Source organism: Lipotes vexillifer, unplaced genomic scaffold (assembly GCF_000442215.2).
Source record: "Lipotes vexillifer unplaced genomic scaffold, Lipotes_vexillifer_v1.1 scaffold371, whole genome shotgun sequence".
Classification (NCBI taxonomy): Eukaryota; Metazoa; Chordata; class Mammalia; order Artiodactyla; family Lipotidae; genus Lipotes; species Lipotes vexillifer.
The window spans coordinates 3,877,968-3,893,242 of record NW_006786304.1 but is presented as its reverse complement, the minus strand read 5'-3'; the positions used below and the strand labels follow the sequence as shown (position 1 = coordinate 3,893,242).

Below are 15,275 nucleotides of genomic sequence, written 5' to 3'. Positions count from 1 at the left end.
AGGAGGAGGGAAAGAGTCCTCCCTCCCCACCCCTCCTCCTCATATACCTTCCTCTCTCCCCCAAGTTGCCATCTGCACAAGGTCAGAGCTGGAGGATTTCCTGAGTGAAGCCGTCTGCATGAAAGAATTCGACCACCCCAACGTCATGAGGCTCATCGGTGAGGGAGGGCAGATTTAGGGGGTCGACAGGCCCCGTGGAGGCCCCAGCAGAGGGAAGACCCCTCCCTTGGGCACTGAGAAAATCAAACCTCCAGGCTTCCTCCTCCCCACTCCCTGAGAGTCAGCAAGTTCCCCCCTTCCTCTCTCCCTCAGCTTGGAATGTGACATCTGACCTTTCCCAGAAATAGCTGAGGTCCCCAGGAGGGCTGGAGAAACAACCCTGGGAACAGTGCTGGAAATGGCTTCTCTGAAGCTTGGTCCGTCACCCCCTTCCTCAATAATTTGGAGGCCAGACTTGAGGGGGAGGGAGAGACAGAGCTGAGAGAGGGGGTGGCTTCCCCTTCTGCCCAACTCCAGTGACAGGGCTGCCTGGGGGCACTCAGGCGTCTGTTTCCAGGGTTCCGAACGAGAGGGCTTCCCGGCACCCGTGGTCATCTTACCTTTCATGAAACACGGAGACCTTCACAGTTTCCTTCTCTATTCCCGGCTTGGGGACCAGCCAGTGGTGAGAGCATTTTATTGTCTGGCCCACAAGTGTTAATCGAGCACCTACCAGGTACCCAGAGCCACTCAGACACTGGGAAGGCCAAGGTGACCAGGAGCCTGCTTGCATGGAGCTGTCTGCCAGTGGGGGTACCAGACAATAAATAAGTTAAACAAATAAGCAAGATAATTTAAGCGCTAGGAAGGAAATAGAGCAGGATGAGTGACAGGGAGGCCAGGCAGTTAATTTGGGTGGACAGGGAAGGTCTCACTGAGGAGGGGAACTTGAAGGAGGAGCCAGCTGGTGGGAGGTGGGGAGAACTGGGAGAAAGCAGTCCCAGCAGAGGGCACAGTATGTGCAAAGGCTCAGAGGTGGGAACAAGCATGGCTTCTTTAAAGACCAGAAAGGGGGCTCCCTGCTGGAGCATATGTCAAGGACGAGAACAATAGGAGATCAAGACAGAGGAAGGCAGGAGGGGATGACATAGGGCCATGTTAGAGACGGGTGGGATTTAATTCTTGGGGCCCTGGGAAAGCATCGCAGGGCAGAGCTAGGAGAGAGGAAGAAAGGAGGGATAGATCTCGGAGACTCTGCTGACCTCTACTCCCTCCTGCCCCGGCCCCCCCCAGTTCCTGCCCACTCAGATGCTGGTGAAGTTCATGGCAGACATTGCCAGTGGCATGGAGTATCTGAGTACCAAGAGATTCATACACCGGGACTTGGCCGCCAGGAACTGCATGTGAGTTTCCACCCTTCCAGGAATCCCCCCTCCTTCCGGGACACTGCCCCCCCGCCCCGCCCTCCTTCCCAGGATGGAAGAGGGCGCTAGAAACACACAGCCTTCAGGCAGGTCAGAGCTCAGGAGTGGAATAGAGAGGTGAGCAGGGAGGCTGGGGCCGGCTTTCTGGAGGAGGTGGGCCCTGACCGAGATCCTGAAGGAGTACTGGGATGTAAAGAAAAGTGACAAGAGGGAGGGCTCGGTAGGTAGCATGGGGTGAGCAAAAGGGCAGAGGTGACCCATGAGGGTGGTGACATTTAAGCTTCACCTTTGTCCCCCTCCATGCTGAGTGTCTTACCTGGGGCTACCCTTGGGGAGGGGCCACACTGGATAAAGAGACCACACCCCCTGCCAAGGGACAAGCAGAAAATAGGCCAGAACCAGGGCTAAAGTGAGGGCGAGGTGTGTGTGTGTATGTGTGTACACACAGGCTTAGAATATTAGTCTCATTACACTCTTGGACTCAGAAATAGGAGCTGGAGAATCAGAGACTCTTTGGGAATTCCCTGGTGGCCCAGTAGTTAGGACTCTGCACTATCACTGCTGAGGACCCAGGTTCAATCCCTGGTCGGGGAGCTAAGATCCCACAAACCACGCAGCACGGCCCCCCAAAAAAGAGAATCATAGAATCTTCTATAAGACATGCAAATTTTCACAAATGTCTTTATTCCCGCCACCCCCATTTTTTTTTTTAATTTTTTTTTTTTTTTGGCCGTACTGCAAGGGCATGCAGGATCTTAATTCCCGGACCAGGGATCGAACCCGTGCCCCCTGCAGTGGAAGTGCGGAGTCCTAACCACTGGACTGCGAGGGAATTCCACCCCCCCCAACTTTTTACTTTGAAAAATTCCAAATCTGCAGAAAAGTTGAAAGAATTGTGCAATGAACACCCATATCTCCTCCTTGTTGAGATGCTGCCACATTTGTCCTCTCTTCTCTTTCTCTCCCCTCGACCATTTGAAAGTAAGTTGCCAAGATGGTGACATTCCACCCCTAAATCTTCAGTAGGTATCTCCTAAAATCAGGACTTATGCCTAAACAATCACAATTCTGTTATCACACCTAAGAAGATGAACAATAATTCTGTAACACAACCTACTATCCAATCCATGTTCCAGTTCCTCCGATTGTCCTTCAAAATGTCTTTTCGGGATATTTTTTCCCCCAAAACCAGGATCTACGCAAAGTTCCCAGATTGCGTTTGGTTGTTGTACCCCTTGGTCCCTTTTAATCTAGAATTACCCTCCACCACCACTACCTGTGTATAGTTTTTGTTTGTTTGTTTGTTTGCGGTACGCGGGCCTCTCACTGCTGTGGCCTCTCCCGTTGCGGAGCACAGGCTCCGGACGCGCAGGCTTAGTGGCCATGGCTCACGGGCCCAGCCGCTCCGCGGTATGTGGGATCTTCCCGGACCAGGGCACGATCCCGTGTCCCCTGCATCGGCAGGCGGACTCTCAACCACTGCACCACCAGGGAAGTCCTGTGTATAGTTTTGTGGCATATTCTTTTGGAAGAGATCAGGCCAGTTGTCTTGTAGGATGTCCCATGTATAAGATGTGTCTGTTTCCTGGTGGTGGCATTTGCCTTGTTCCTGTGTTCCCTTTATTTCCTATAAACTGGAAAGGAGGTCTAAAGGCGTGAATAGACTCAGTCAAAATGGAAGTTCTTTTATTTCTGTAACGTGGGCTGATCCTAGTTAAGCCCACAATGTAACAGTGACACCAAAAATCAGAGCGGGCAATCAATTGTTATGCACCTGTCACATTTTCTGTTAAGTTGTTAAAATATTAAAATATTTCCTTACCAGTTGGCAACTGGCCACTTCCCCAAGCTTCCCATGTGCTCCACAGCCACCAGCTTAGATGCCTGAGTATCACACATCTCCACCTCCACCTCCCCCCAGACACAGCAGTTAAAGGTTAACTCCTAGCATATTAGGGGCCCCCGGGGTCTGTTCTGGTTGGTCATGACCCAAGTCCATCACCCTGTGTAGAAATCATCAATTCTTTTTTTTAAAATTAATTAATTAATTAATATTTATTTTTGGCTGTGTTGGGTCTTCGTTGCTGCACGTGAGCCTCTCATTGTGGTGGCCCCTCTCGTTCTGGAGCACGGGCTCTAGTCACGCGGGCTTCAGTAGTTGTGGCTTGCGGGCTCTAAGGCGCAGGCTCAGTAGTTGTGGCGCATGGACTTAGTTGCTCCGCAGCATGTGGGATCTTCCCAGACCAGGGCTCGAACCTGTGTCTCCTGCATTGGCAGGTGGATTCTTAACCACTGAGTCACCAGGGAAGTCCCCGAAATCATCAATTCTTAAAAAAACAGAATCCCAGAAACTCAGATGCAAGAATCAGGGAATCTTCTATTTATATAAAGCACAAAAACAAGCACAAGTAATCCATGCTGCTAGAAGTGAAGATCTTGATCACCTAGGAGGGGTAGTTATATGCTAGGAAGGATGGGCCGGTAACCTTTCTTTCTCATTTAAAAAAATCGATGTCTATTTTACATACACTAAAATATGCACATTTTATGCATGCAGTTCAATGAATGTTTATGTGTCTGTAGACCCATGGAAACAACCACCACTAGATCAAGATAATGAACGTTTCTAGGCCCTTGGCAGGCTCTCTCCTGCCCTTCCCAGTCACTGCCCCCAAGGGGTAACCACTATCCTGTACTTTTGTCCCCATCAACTTCTGTCACCTCTTCTTAAATGTCATGTAAGTGGAATCGCAATTTTGACTCCTTTGTGTCTGGCTTATTTTGCTCAGCATGAAGTTTTGAGATTAGTCCATGTCATTGTACGTATCAGTAGTTCTTTTTCTTTGCTGTGTGGTATTCCATTGCACAGATGCCCCACGATGCTCTGTTTCTTAATCTAGTTTCTGGTTACCTGGGTGTGTTTATGAAAATTCAGTGAGCTCGGGCTTCCCTGGTGATGCAGTGGTTAAGGATCCACCTGCCAATGCAGGGGACACGGGTTCAAGCCCTGGTCCGGGAAGATCCCACATGCCGCGGAGCAACTAAGCCCGTGCGCCACAACTACTGAGCCTGTGTGCCACAACTACTGAGCCCGTGCACCACAACTACTGAGCCTGCACTCCAGAGCCCACGAGCCAAACTGCTGAAGCCCGCGCGCCTAGAGCCCGTGCTCTGCAACAAGAGAAGCCACTACAATGAGAACCCCAGGCACCACAACAAAGAGTAGCCCCCACTCACTGCAGCTAGAGAAAGCCCGTGCGCAGCAACAAAGACCCAACTCAGCCAAAAATAAATAAATAAATTTATTAAAAAAAAAAATTCAGTGAGCTCTTCATTTAAGATTTGTGCATGTTTCTATGTATATAGTATATTTCAAAAACACAGTTAAAAAAAATCAGAGACTCCAACCCAAGGAGTCTAGGAAGGACCTTAGAATCTGGCAAAAAGCCAGAGCTGGGAAGGCCCATAGCAGCCCTTTTCCCACCCACCTTTTACAGAGGGTATAAGAAGTAACACGGTTCCCTCCCAGTCTGGGGCAAGGCGGGGAGACTGATCCCCAGCCCCAAGCAGGACAGCCAGGGCAAGAGATGGAGACGTGTCTGAGAGTAAGGGCAGGCTTCCTGGTGGAGGGAGCTGATGCCGTGACCCCATTCCTCTCCCCAATCTGGTAGGCTGAACGAGAACATGTCGGTGTGTGTGGCGGACTTTGGGCTCTCCAAGAAGATCTACAACGGGGACTACTACCGCCAGGGACGCATCGCCAAGATGCCGGTCAAGTGGATCGCCATCGAGAGCCTGGCTGACCGCGTCTACACCAGCAAGAGCGATGTGGTACGTGCACCCCTGGCAGGAGTAGGGAGCAGGGGGAGGGCGTGGCCTGATCATCTCACACCAGACCTGGGCTCACAGGGACATGAGGGCTTCCCTACGCAGGGGTCCGCCACATGGACCATGTGTGGCAGGCATCTGTGAACGGTGGTGTGGACATGCTGGGAGTTTGCATAGGCCCATGGGTGCATGGTGACAGGTTGCTACATGGGATATGTAGACAGTTTAGGTTGGGAGAGGCAGTGGTAGGTGTATACATGTGTATAGCCAGGGTGTGGAGGGTGACCCGAGACCACGTGTCCATGGAGTGTATAATTGTTTGCACAGGTGGGCAGGTCTATGTGTGCACACAAGTTGCCTCCATAAGTGTGTACCTGTACCAAAGTGTTTCTGTGAATAGCTGTGATGCACCCACAAAGATAGCTGTGTACACATGAGTGTGGGGATACCCATGAATCTGTATGTTGGGTGAGGGCATCAGTGCAGGAGAGACCCCCTAAATTCTCTCCCTTCTGCCCCACCACAGTGGTCCTTTGGGGTGACAATGTGGGAGATTGCCACTCGAGGCCAAACCCCATATCCAGGAGTGGAGAACAGCGAGATTTATGACTACCTGCGCCAGGGAAACCGCCTGAAGCAGCCTGTGGACTGTCTGGATGGATTGTGAGGACCCTTAGGCTCCCCTCCCCCCATCTCAGATTTTACCCCAAAACCCTGAGCACCCCACATGGCCCTGACATATCCAGGACCCTCTAAAACCACAGAATCCCTCAGACTGTTGAGGAATCCACCTGCCCCCTCACCCATGCTCCACAGAACCACTATTAGCCCATGAGGTATGAATTAGCAAAAGGTGCCCTTTCCTCCTTTGCTTTGTGTGTGGAATACAGGCTAGAGCAGCATCTCTACCCTGGCCAGGTATCCGTGGGTGATGAATAATGACATATCCCCACTCGCAAAGAATTCTAATTCCTCCCAGACTCCTGAGCACCCACACTCCCCCCACGTGCTCTTCAACACCCAGAGCCCTCTGCCAAACCCTTATAATGAGCTTCTCCAAACTCTCCAGGCTCCTCTGAGATGTTGTCAGAATCCTTTAGGGTGGTGCTTATCAAATTTTGCCATCCCATGGAACACACAGAGAAGAGCACTTTGTGGGTAAAGAGAAGATGTTGCTTGGGTCAGGAGGGGAGAGCCTGGGGCTTCAGACTCTCCAGGTCCTCCTTGGGTGCTCCAAGAGCTGAGGGCAGTAAGAATAGCTAACATTTCTATAGAACTTACTAGAAGGTATGGTTTTAAGTGCTTTGCATGCATTAAGTCATTTGGTCCTTACTACAGCCATACGAAGTGGGTTGGCCCCCTTATTATTCCCATATGCAGATGATGCTCAACTGAGGCCCACGTCAAGGGAAAATCATTTGCCAAAGGCTGCATAGCTGGTGTATTAGTTATCTATATCCCCCAAATCCAGTAGCTTAAAACAACAAGCATTTATTACCTCGCATGGTTTCTGAAGGTCAGGAGTCTGGGAACTGCTTAGCAGGGTAATTCTGGATCAGGGTTTCTAATGAGGTTACAGTCAAGATGTCAGCTGGGGCTGAAGCCATCTGAAGTTTGAGACTGGAAGATCTCTTGCAAGGTGGCTCACTCACATGGCTGTGGCAGAAGGCCTCAGTTCCTTGCCACGTGGACCCCTCTATAGCGCTGCTTGAGTTTCCTCATGACATGGCGGCTGGCCTCCCCCAGATGAGCATTCCAAGAGAAAGAACAAGGAGGAATCCACAATACCTTTCCAACCTAGTCTCAGAATCACACACACTATCATTGCTGCCGAGTCAGAATCCAGTGACTAAATCCAGCCCACACTCAAAGGGAGGGAAGGTAGCCTCCATCTTTTGAAGGGAGGAATGTCAAAGAATTTGAGTACGTATTTAATTTTATTTATTTATTTGTTTGTTTGTTTGTTTTTGGCCATGCCGTGTGGCATGCGGGATCTTAGTTCCCAGACCAGGGGCCGAACCCGTGCCCCCCGCAGTGAGAGCACAGAGTCTTAACCACTGGACCGCCAGGGAAGTCCCTAAGTACATATTTTAAACCAATACAGCTTTCAAAGCTTTGATGCTATAGTCTGTTCTGGGGAACCACACTGGGAAGCTTTACTCTAGCAAACCCTCACTAGAACATCACCCCCTACCCAGAGAGATTTCCCAAGACTTTTTCCATTTCCTGAGTGTCTGTCCCAGGACCCACCTCAGAAACTCTTGAGAATTCCCAAGTCCCCATAGATGCCCCCCGAACTGCTACAGTTCCCTCCACTCCCTTGTAATACCCTCAGTCCTCTGAGTGTCCTAAATTGCCCCCAAACTCCCAGAATGCTCCCCTGTTCAGTCTCCCACTCCTCATTTTGCTACCCTAGGTATGCCCTGATGTCCCGGTGCTGGGACCTAAACCCCCGAGACCGGCCGAGTTTTGCAGAGCTTCGGGAAGATCTGGAGAATACTCTGAAGGCCCTGCCCCCTGCCCAGGAGCCAGACGAAATCCTCTATGTCAACATGGATGAGGGTGGGGGTCATCCTGAACCACTTGGAGCTGCTGGGGGAGCTGAGCCCCCAACTCAGCCTGACCCCAAGGATTCCTGCAGCTGCCTCACTGCCGCTGAAGTCCATCCTGCTGGACGCTATGTCCTCTGCCCTTCTACAGCTCCTGGCCCCGCCCTGCCTGCTGACAGGAGCTCCCCAGCACCCCCAGGGCAGGAGGATGGCGCCTGAGACAGCCCTCCACCTGGGACTCCCTCTCAGGACCCAAGCTAGGCACTGCCACTGGGGGACACCCCCCTCACTTTCCCACTCCAGGCTTTACCCCCAACCTTAGCCCTCTCCTCCTACCCATTCCACTTCCATCCCAGACGGATCCTCTCCCTTTTCCACACCTTAGTGTCCCCATGTGTAAAAGGAAGGGATTGGACTGCAATCCCTAAGGGTCCTCCCAGGTCTAACATTCCAAGATTCTAGATTCTAAGGTTTAAAGAGTCTAGATTCAGAGGTTTGAAGTTTCAAAGATGAGTCTGATTCTAAGGACCTGAAATTCCAAAGTCTCTAACTCTAAAGTGCTAAGGTTCTAGACATGGAAGTTCTAAGGCCTATATTCTAAGGCTGTGAGATTCTATGGCTCTAGACTTTTCTGGTTCTAAGATTCTTGATAAAGCCCACAAGATTTTAGGTTCTAAAGCCCTAAGATTCTAATTCTAGGATCTAAGGCTCTATGATTCTAGATTTTATTTTTCTAGGGTTCTGAATCCCTAGGGTGTAAGATTCTACAATTGTAAAAATTCTACAATTCTAGACATGGAGGTTCTAAGGTCTGATGTTCTAAAATTTGATGTTCCGAGCCTCATAGAGCATAATTTCTCTGGTTGTAAAACTCTAGATCATAAAGCTTCAAGATTTGATCTTCTCAAGTTCTAAGATTCTAATGCTGGTCAGTTATAGGTTCTAAGGCTTTATGATCCTCGAAACTTTTGTTATGAGATTCTGGATCCTAAAGATCTAAAATGCTAGAATCTGCAATTAGAAAGTTCTAAGAGTCTAAAGATGGAGGTTCTAAGGTCTAATGTTCTAAGATGCAATGTTCCAAGACCTAATCTAAGAACCTAGATTCTCTGTGTCTAAGATTCCGGATCATATGCTTCAAGATTCTAGATTATTAAACTCTAAGATTCTAATGTTGTTCTGTTCTGTGTTCCAAGGCACTCTAGATCCTATTGGTCCAAGATTCTGGATCCTCAGCATCTATGGTATAAGACTCTACAGTTGGTGGTGACTAACCAGATGCCAAAGTTTTAATCATTTTTAGTGTTAGACACCTTTAAGTTCTATGCTGCATTCTGTCTTTCTAGGATTTTAGTTAAGGAGCCAAGAATTCACAGTTCTAAGTCTTAAGATTCTAGGCACTATAGTTCTAAGATTCACATGTTGTAAGATTCTAAAAGTCTACAGGTCTAGAATTCTAAGATACAATTCCAAAGTTTTAAACTTACAGTTTTATCCTTTGTGGGATAGTTTTATCCTTCCCTTCTTAGCCACCTCTGCTTCCTCTTCCCCTCATGTGGGTGTGCCCCCTCAAGCCTGTGCAATGCATTAAGGATGCCTCCTTTCCCCAAAGGACAAACTCCCTCCTTTGGGGCCATGCTGCCCCCCTGAGCCAGTCCCTTATGCCCCCTGAACAGAGTGTGGACTCTGAAACCTCCAGAGGGGCTCAGATCACATAAAACTTTGTAACCATGCTTGTCTCCACTTAGCTGTCATATGGCCCCTCTCCCTGGCAACTCAGTTTCCCCAGTAAAAAGGAGGGTTTGGTGGGGTCTTGGAGTTCTCCCCTCACTAAAGAGGATAGAAATGAACATATACATAGACAAAAAGACAGGCAAACAAAAGCAGACTCACTGAAACCCCTAGTGAGGAACAGGCACATAGATATTCACAGGGTCACACAGAGACCCTACCCCTCTCCAAAGTAACAGACCCATGAATTAATGGACATACTCAAGAACACCTGGTCACAAATACAGAGACACAAATTCAGACACAGAGAAACACAAAATTACTCAGATACAGATACAAACACGTTTACAAACATGCACAGGCAGGCAGTCACCAGGAATAGGAAGAAACTAGAGTAACAGATACAGACACAAATACTCAGACATATACTCAGAGTACGTATAGGGCACTCACAGACCCAAACATTCAGATTCACATAGAAACACAGGCACAGAGCACCTCCGATAATCACGAGCCCACAAAGAGACTCCTGCCAAGGCAAGCCCACTGTGTTTTGCAAGCATCGCAGGCATAAGTTTCTGGGTGTGTCCAGCAGCAGATGGAGAAATCCTTGGCAGCGCCCGGACGCCCCCCGGTGGTAGCTCCCGCGAACCGAAAACAGTTCAATCCGGGCCACAAACTTTTTTAGAACAAATCATTGTGGGAAGCTGGGAGGAGAGAGGAAGTCGGACGTGGGCGAGGGGCGGGGTGTCTGGACTGGAACCTACGGGCCCACGTGAGTGTCTGTCCCGCTTCTGAGTGGGTGCTGTGTGTCTAGGTTGCCGTGGTGTAAGCTTGTAGTGTAACTGTCCTGTGTGTCTTTATCATTTGAAGCCGCCTGCCTGTGGCGACCTTAGTGGGCTCACCTACACCGAAGTTTGGTGTATTATCCCCTGAATTGATGCTTCTGATCCCACACACGCCATTTGTTTACCTGTATTGTGTGTGCGCCTTTGTCTAAGTAGAGGTTTTGTGTGGCTTTTGTGGGCTTTAGGTACGGCTCAGTGGGCAGCGGGCGTTTGCATTGTGTATCTCGATAGTGTACCTTACAGAAGCTTTGTGTCTTTTGAGTTAGAGGCGACAGGTGGTGCAGTGTTAGACATTGTGAAACTCTGTGGAGTTTAGTAGAGTGAGGCTTAACTACGGACCTGTGTGTTTGAGCTTGTCAATATAGATACCGAAAAGGCGGATATACTGAACAGCAGTTTAGAGGATGTGGGGTAGACACCCTTGAAATTGTGGAGGTCTTTCCGGAGGGGAAGGCTCTATGATCGCGTGCAGAGTGCCCATTCCACGTAAGATACCAACCATAGAGAAAGACAGTAGCGCAGATATAAAGAGGCGCCCCGTGAGATGTACTATCAAAGGGGAGAGAGTGTGATTCCCTTTACAACTTTTCTCCCGCTGTTAGTCTAGCCTCTATTTTCAAACCTTCAGGATTCTCTGAAATCAAAGGGTTGCTTTTCATAAAGGCAACTGAGTTTCTTCCAGATTAAGAATAATTTATTTACTTAATCTCGATTTCGTATACTTCCCTCTACAGCAATATTCGTAAGGCCGACCGGAACCAGAATGGCCAATCTGGGTAGGTTTTCCTAAAACGATGCAACTGTACTAGCTTTAGTGAGATAAGACGGTAACTGAGATTGGTGGACAGACTGTTTTGAAACCGCCCTAACGGCAAGGGGCAGGTCCTTAATGAATTCATCTCTTTCCGGTTTCCTAAAGGCAATCGTGAAAGGGGGGCGGGGGTGTCTGCCGACCCTCCACTTGATTGGTTTCTAGTGGTTTTACCCGCTTGGACTCCTCTAGGGGCGGGAGATTTAGACCAATCAAGATATGTGTTACAAAGACAGTAGTTTGATGAAAGGACCGCACAGGAAAGGCCGTGGGGGCCCCCCACCCCCGCTCATTCTGAGATCTCATCACTGGTTGGTCCAAATCTTTACTCCCTTTCCCTCATTTGACCCTACGGGAGCGGGCGCGCGGGCACTACCCAATCATCGCGCGCTCCTCCTCCCTCCTTTTCCCGCCCTCCCGCTTCGGTCCCAGTACCGACGTAGGCCAACGCTTCCTCCCCGGCAGCTCCTAAGCCCTTTCATTGACGTCCTTTTGAAAGACGCGCTCTAATTGGCTGAGCTCCTGGGCCCGCGCCCATTGCCCCCATGCGATGGCCAATTGGCAACCGTGTTGCATCGCACGGGGCCACGGAGGAGGGGGGAGGCGGTGGCGGCGGCCATTTTGAGCCGCCGCCGCCGCCATTGGAGTGGGGGCCCCCCCCTTTCCCCCTTCGCCTCCTGACAGGGAAGGTTTAAGGGGGACTGAGCCCTGGGAGGCCGGGCCGGGCTCGGGGGCCGCCCCGGGGGCCCGGGCCATGGATGTACGCCGTCTGAAGGTGAACGAACTTCGCGAGGAGCTGCAGCGCCGCGGCCTGGACACTCGCGGCCTCAAGGCCGAGCTTGCTGAGCGGCTGCAGGCGGCGCTGGAGGCCGAGGAGCCCGACGACGAGCGGGAGCTCGAGGCCGACGACGAACCGGGGCGACCCGGGCACAACAACGAGGAGGTCGAGACCGAGGGGGGCTCCGAGCTGGAGGGGACCGCGCAGCCACCGCCGCCCGGGCTGCAGCCGCACCCGGAGCCCGGCGGCTACTCGGGGCCGGACGGACATTGTGAGAGTGCGCGGGGCGAGGGCCGGGGAGCCCGGAATCCGGGCCGAGGAAGGGCTGTGGGACGCGGGATCCCGGCGCCTGAGGTCGGGGAGACGATCTGAGGATCGAGGGATCGCGCCATCCGCCGCTGAAAAGGATTTGGGGACAAGGCCCTTGGGACGACCGGAGGGTGGATCCTGGCGTTCGGTGCAGGGGAGATACTGGAGTGGGGGCTCTCGGTTTCGGAGATGAGGAAGGTCCGGGGGTGCAGAGGATTCCGGAGCCTAGGGCTCGGAAACCGGAAGCCGTGGTTTCTGGAGCCGGAGACAGTCGGAAGAACAGGAGGTTTTCTATCGGCGGGCTGAGGAGGATCTTGGAAGTGGTGATCTTAGGGTTTACAGCTGGGTAGGCTTGGGAGCCATGCTAGCCCAGTCTATGGGCTGGGCGTTGGGAGCCGTGTTTTCAGGGCTGGGAGAGTTTTGAGGATGGAGGGTCCTGGAGTTTGCTGCTGGATGGGGTACCGAGAATTCTTATGGGTTGGTTAAAATGGAGTTTTGGTGTCTGACCGGGGAGGGTCTGATGGACTGTGTGTTCTGGTGTTTGACTGGGAGCACTTAGGGGATGTGGGAGACCACCACGTGATTGTACTAGGGGGGAATTCCATCTGGCTGAGGATGGCCTGGGGGACTCAGATCCGGGGCTGAAAGGCCAACCTTGAGGCAGGGGCAACCTGGGCATTTGATGCTGGCAATCTGGGGACCTTCTGGTTGACTTATAGACGAGGTATATGGAACCTTGGTGTCCAGAAGCTGGTGGAGGAGAGAAGGATGCTTCACTGGGTGAGAGACCTGGAGGTCTAGAGCTGGGAAGGCTCTGAGAACAAATAACGCAGTGGCTACTGCTGAATGGTCTTAGATTAACAGAATGGGATGTTTGGAGAACAAGGGTAGCTGGGGGTGGGTGGGGTAGATAACAAGTAGATACTCGATGGAGTATCTAGGGGATAGAGGATCCTAGGGAAGGTTTAAGGGGGACTGAGCCCTGGGAGGCCGGGCCGGGCTCGGGGGCCGCCCCGGGGGCCCGGGCCATGGATGTACGCCGTCTGAAGGTGAACGAACTTCGCGAGGAGCTGCAGCGCCGCGGCCTGGACACTCGCGGCCTCAAGGCCGAGCTTGCTGAGCGGCTGCAGGCGGCGCTGGAGGCCGAGGAGCCCGACGACGAGCGGGAGCTCGAGGCCGACGACGAACCGGGGCGACCCGGGCACAACAACGAGGAGGTCGAGACCGAGGGGGGCTCCGAGCTGGAGGGGACCGCGCAGCCACCGCCGCCCGGGCTGCAGCCGCACCCGGAGCCCGGCGGCTACTCGGGGCCGGACGGACATTGTGAGAGTGCGCGGGGCGAGGGCCGGGGAGCCCGGAATCCGGGCCGAGGAAGGGCTGTGGGACGCGGGATCCCGGCGCCTGAGGTCGGGGAGACGATCTGAGGATCGAGGGATCGCGCCATCCGCCGCTGAAAAGGATTTGGGGACAAGGCCCTTGGGACGACCGGAGGGTGGATCCTGGCGTTCGGTGCAGGGGAGATACTGGAGTGGGGGCTCTCGGTTTCGGAGATGAGGAAGGTCCGGGGGTGCAGAGGATTCCGGAGCCTAGGGCTCGGAAACCGGAAGCCGTGGTTTCTGGAGCCGGAGACAGTCGGAAGAACAGGAGGTTTTCTATCGGCGGGCTGAGGAGGATCTTGGAAGTGGTGATCTTAGGGTTTACAGCTGGGTAGGCTTGGGAGCCATGCTAGCCCAGTCTATGGGCTGGGCGTTGGGAGCCGTGTTTTCAGGGCTGGGAGAGTTTTGAGGATGGAGGGTCCTGGAGTTTGCTGCTGGATGGGGTACCGAGAATTCTTATGGGTTGGTTAAAATGGAGTTTTGGTGTCTGACCGGGGAGGGTCTGATGGACTGTGTGTTCTGGTGTTTGACTGGGAGCACTTAGGGGATGTGGGAGACCACCACGTGATTGTACTAGGGGGGAATTCCATCTGGCTGAGGATGGCCTGGGGGACTCAGATCCGGGGCTGAAAGGCCAACCTTGAGGCAGGGGCAACCTGGGCATTTGATGCTGGCAATCTGGGGACCTTCTGGTTGACTTATAGACGAGGTATATGGAACCTTGGTGTCCAGAAGCTGGTGGAGGAGAGAAGGATGCTTCACTGGGTGAGAGACCTGGAGGTCTAGAGCTGGGAAGGCTCTGAGAACAAATAACGCAGTGGCTACTGCTGAATGGTCTTAGATTAACAGAATGGGATGTTTGGAGAACAAGGGTAGCTGGGGGTGGGTGGGGTAGATAACAAGTAGATACTCGATGGAGTATCTAGGGGATAGAGGATCCTTGTGTGCAGTACAGGAGTGTGTAGCTGGTCTGTCAAATATAGGGGAGGGGAGAGTGTGTAGGATGTGGAGGGTGAAAGAAAACCTGTTGACTTGGCGGGGGACCTCAGGGTGGAGTAGGGGGGAGTGTTTCTGGGGCTGAGCATCTCCACAGGAGGGCTCCTTGGTCCCCAGAAGCAGTTATTTTTGTGCCCAGGGATTGGAGGGGCCTCAAGGGGTAGCTGGGAACCTGTGCATCAGCCAGAAGGTGTGACTCTGAAGGAGAGGGGATGGAGTAGATCTGTTACTTTCTGAAGGGAGGCGACCCCGGTATGGGAGGGACTAAATCTGGAGTTAGAAAAGGGTGGCTTTCTAGCAGGACGGGGATCGGAGAGGTTGAAGAGTAAGTAGAAAGGACTCTGGCGTTCAGAGTTTGTGTTATTTCTCTGAAAAGAGGGTATTCTCAGCCATAGGGCTAAGGAAATGGGGAGAGCAAGGGGGTCAGAGAAGAGACTGGATTTGGGGTTGGCATTGGGTATTTACTTGCTGAAGAGAGATGGAATCTCCTGGAGCAGGACAACCTGAGGGTAGATTTGGGCTGGAGAGCGGTTGTCTAGGGCTCAGATGCTGGGAAAAGTACTTCCCATTGCAGAGATGTGAAGGAAGGAAGGAGGGGCCCAGTGTGCCTGCCTCGGGCAGGCGAGACCCTGGCAGGAATGCCTCG

At 52.2% G+C, this 15,275-nt stretch overlaps 2 protein-coding genes across 9 annotated transcripts in view; both read left to right on the top strand.

Moving 5' to 3' along the window:
• Window positions 1-8,351, top strand: part of AXL (AXL receptor tyrosine kinase) — a 30,298-nt gene extending 21,947 nt beyond the window's left edge. For both annotated transcript variants that reach the window (XM_007458628.1, XM_007458627.1), the window contains 6 exons: window positions 66-158; window positions 543-664; window positions 1,273-1,382; window positions 5,075-5,234; window positions 5,758-5,894; window positions 7,648-8,351. In XM_007458628.1, coding sequence (XP_007458690.1) covers window positions 66-158; window positions 543-664; window positions 1,273-1,382; window positions 5,075-5,234; window positions 5,758-5,894; window positions 7,648-7,999 — 974 coding nt within the window. In that variant the 3' untranslated portion in view covers window positions 8,000-8,351. The remainder of the gene's footprint in view (window positions 1-65; window positions 159-542; window positions 665-1,272; window positions 1,383-5,074; window positions 5,235-5,757; window positions 5,895-7,647) is intronic.
• Window positions 8,352-11,746: 3,395 nt separating this feature from the next.
• HNRNPUL1 (heterogeneous nuclear ribonucleoprotein U like 1) overlaps window positions 11,747-15,275 on the top strand; it is a 35,888-nt gene continuing 32,359 nt past the window's right edge. Inside the window, exons 1-2 of one of the 7 annotated variants that reach the window (XM_007458626.1) lie at window positions 11,789-12,026; window positions 12,156-12,219. In XM_007458626.1, the coding sequence (XP_007458688.1) occupies window positions 11,925-12,026; window positions 12,156-12,219 (166 nt within the window). In that variant the 5' untranslated portion in view covers window positions 11,789-11,924. Of the gene's footprint in view, window positions 12,220-12,506; window positions 12,592-13,223; window positions 13,581-15,275 lie in introns of those variants that run through there. The other 6 variants (XM_007458621.1, XM_007458623.1, XM_007458625.1 and 3 more) reach the window with 6 other exon arrangements.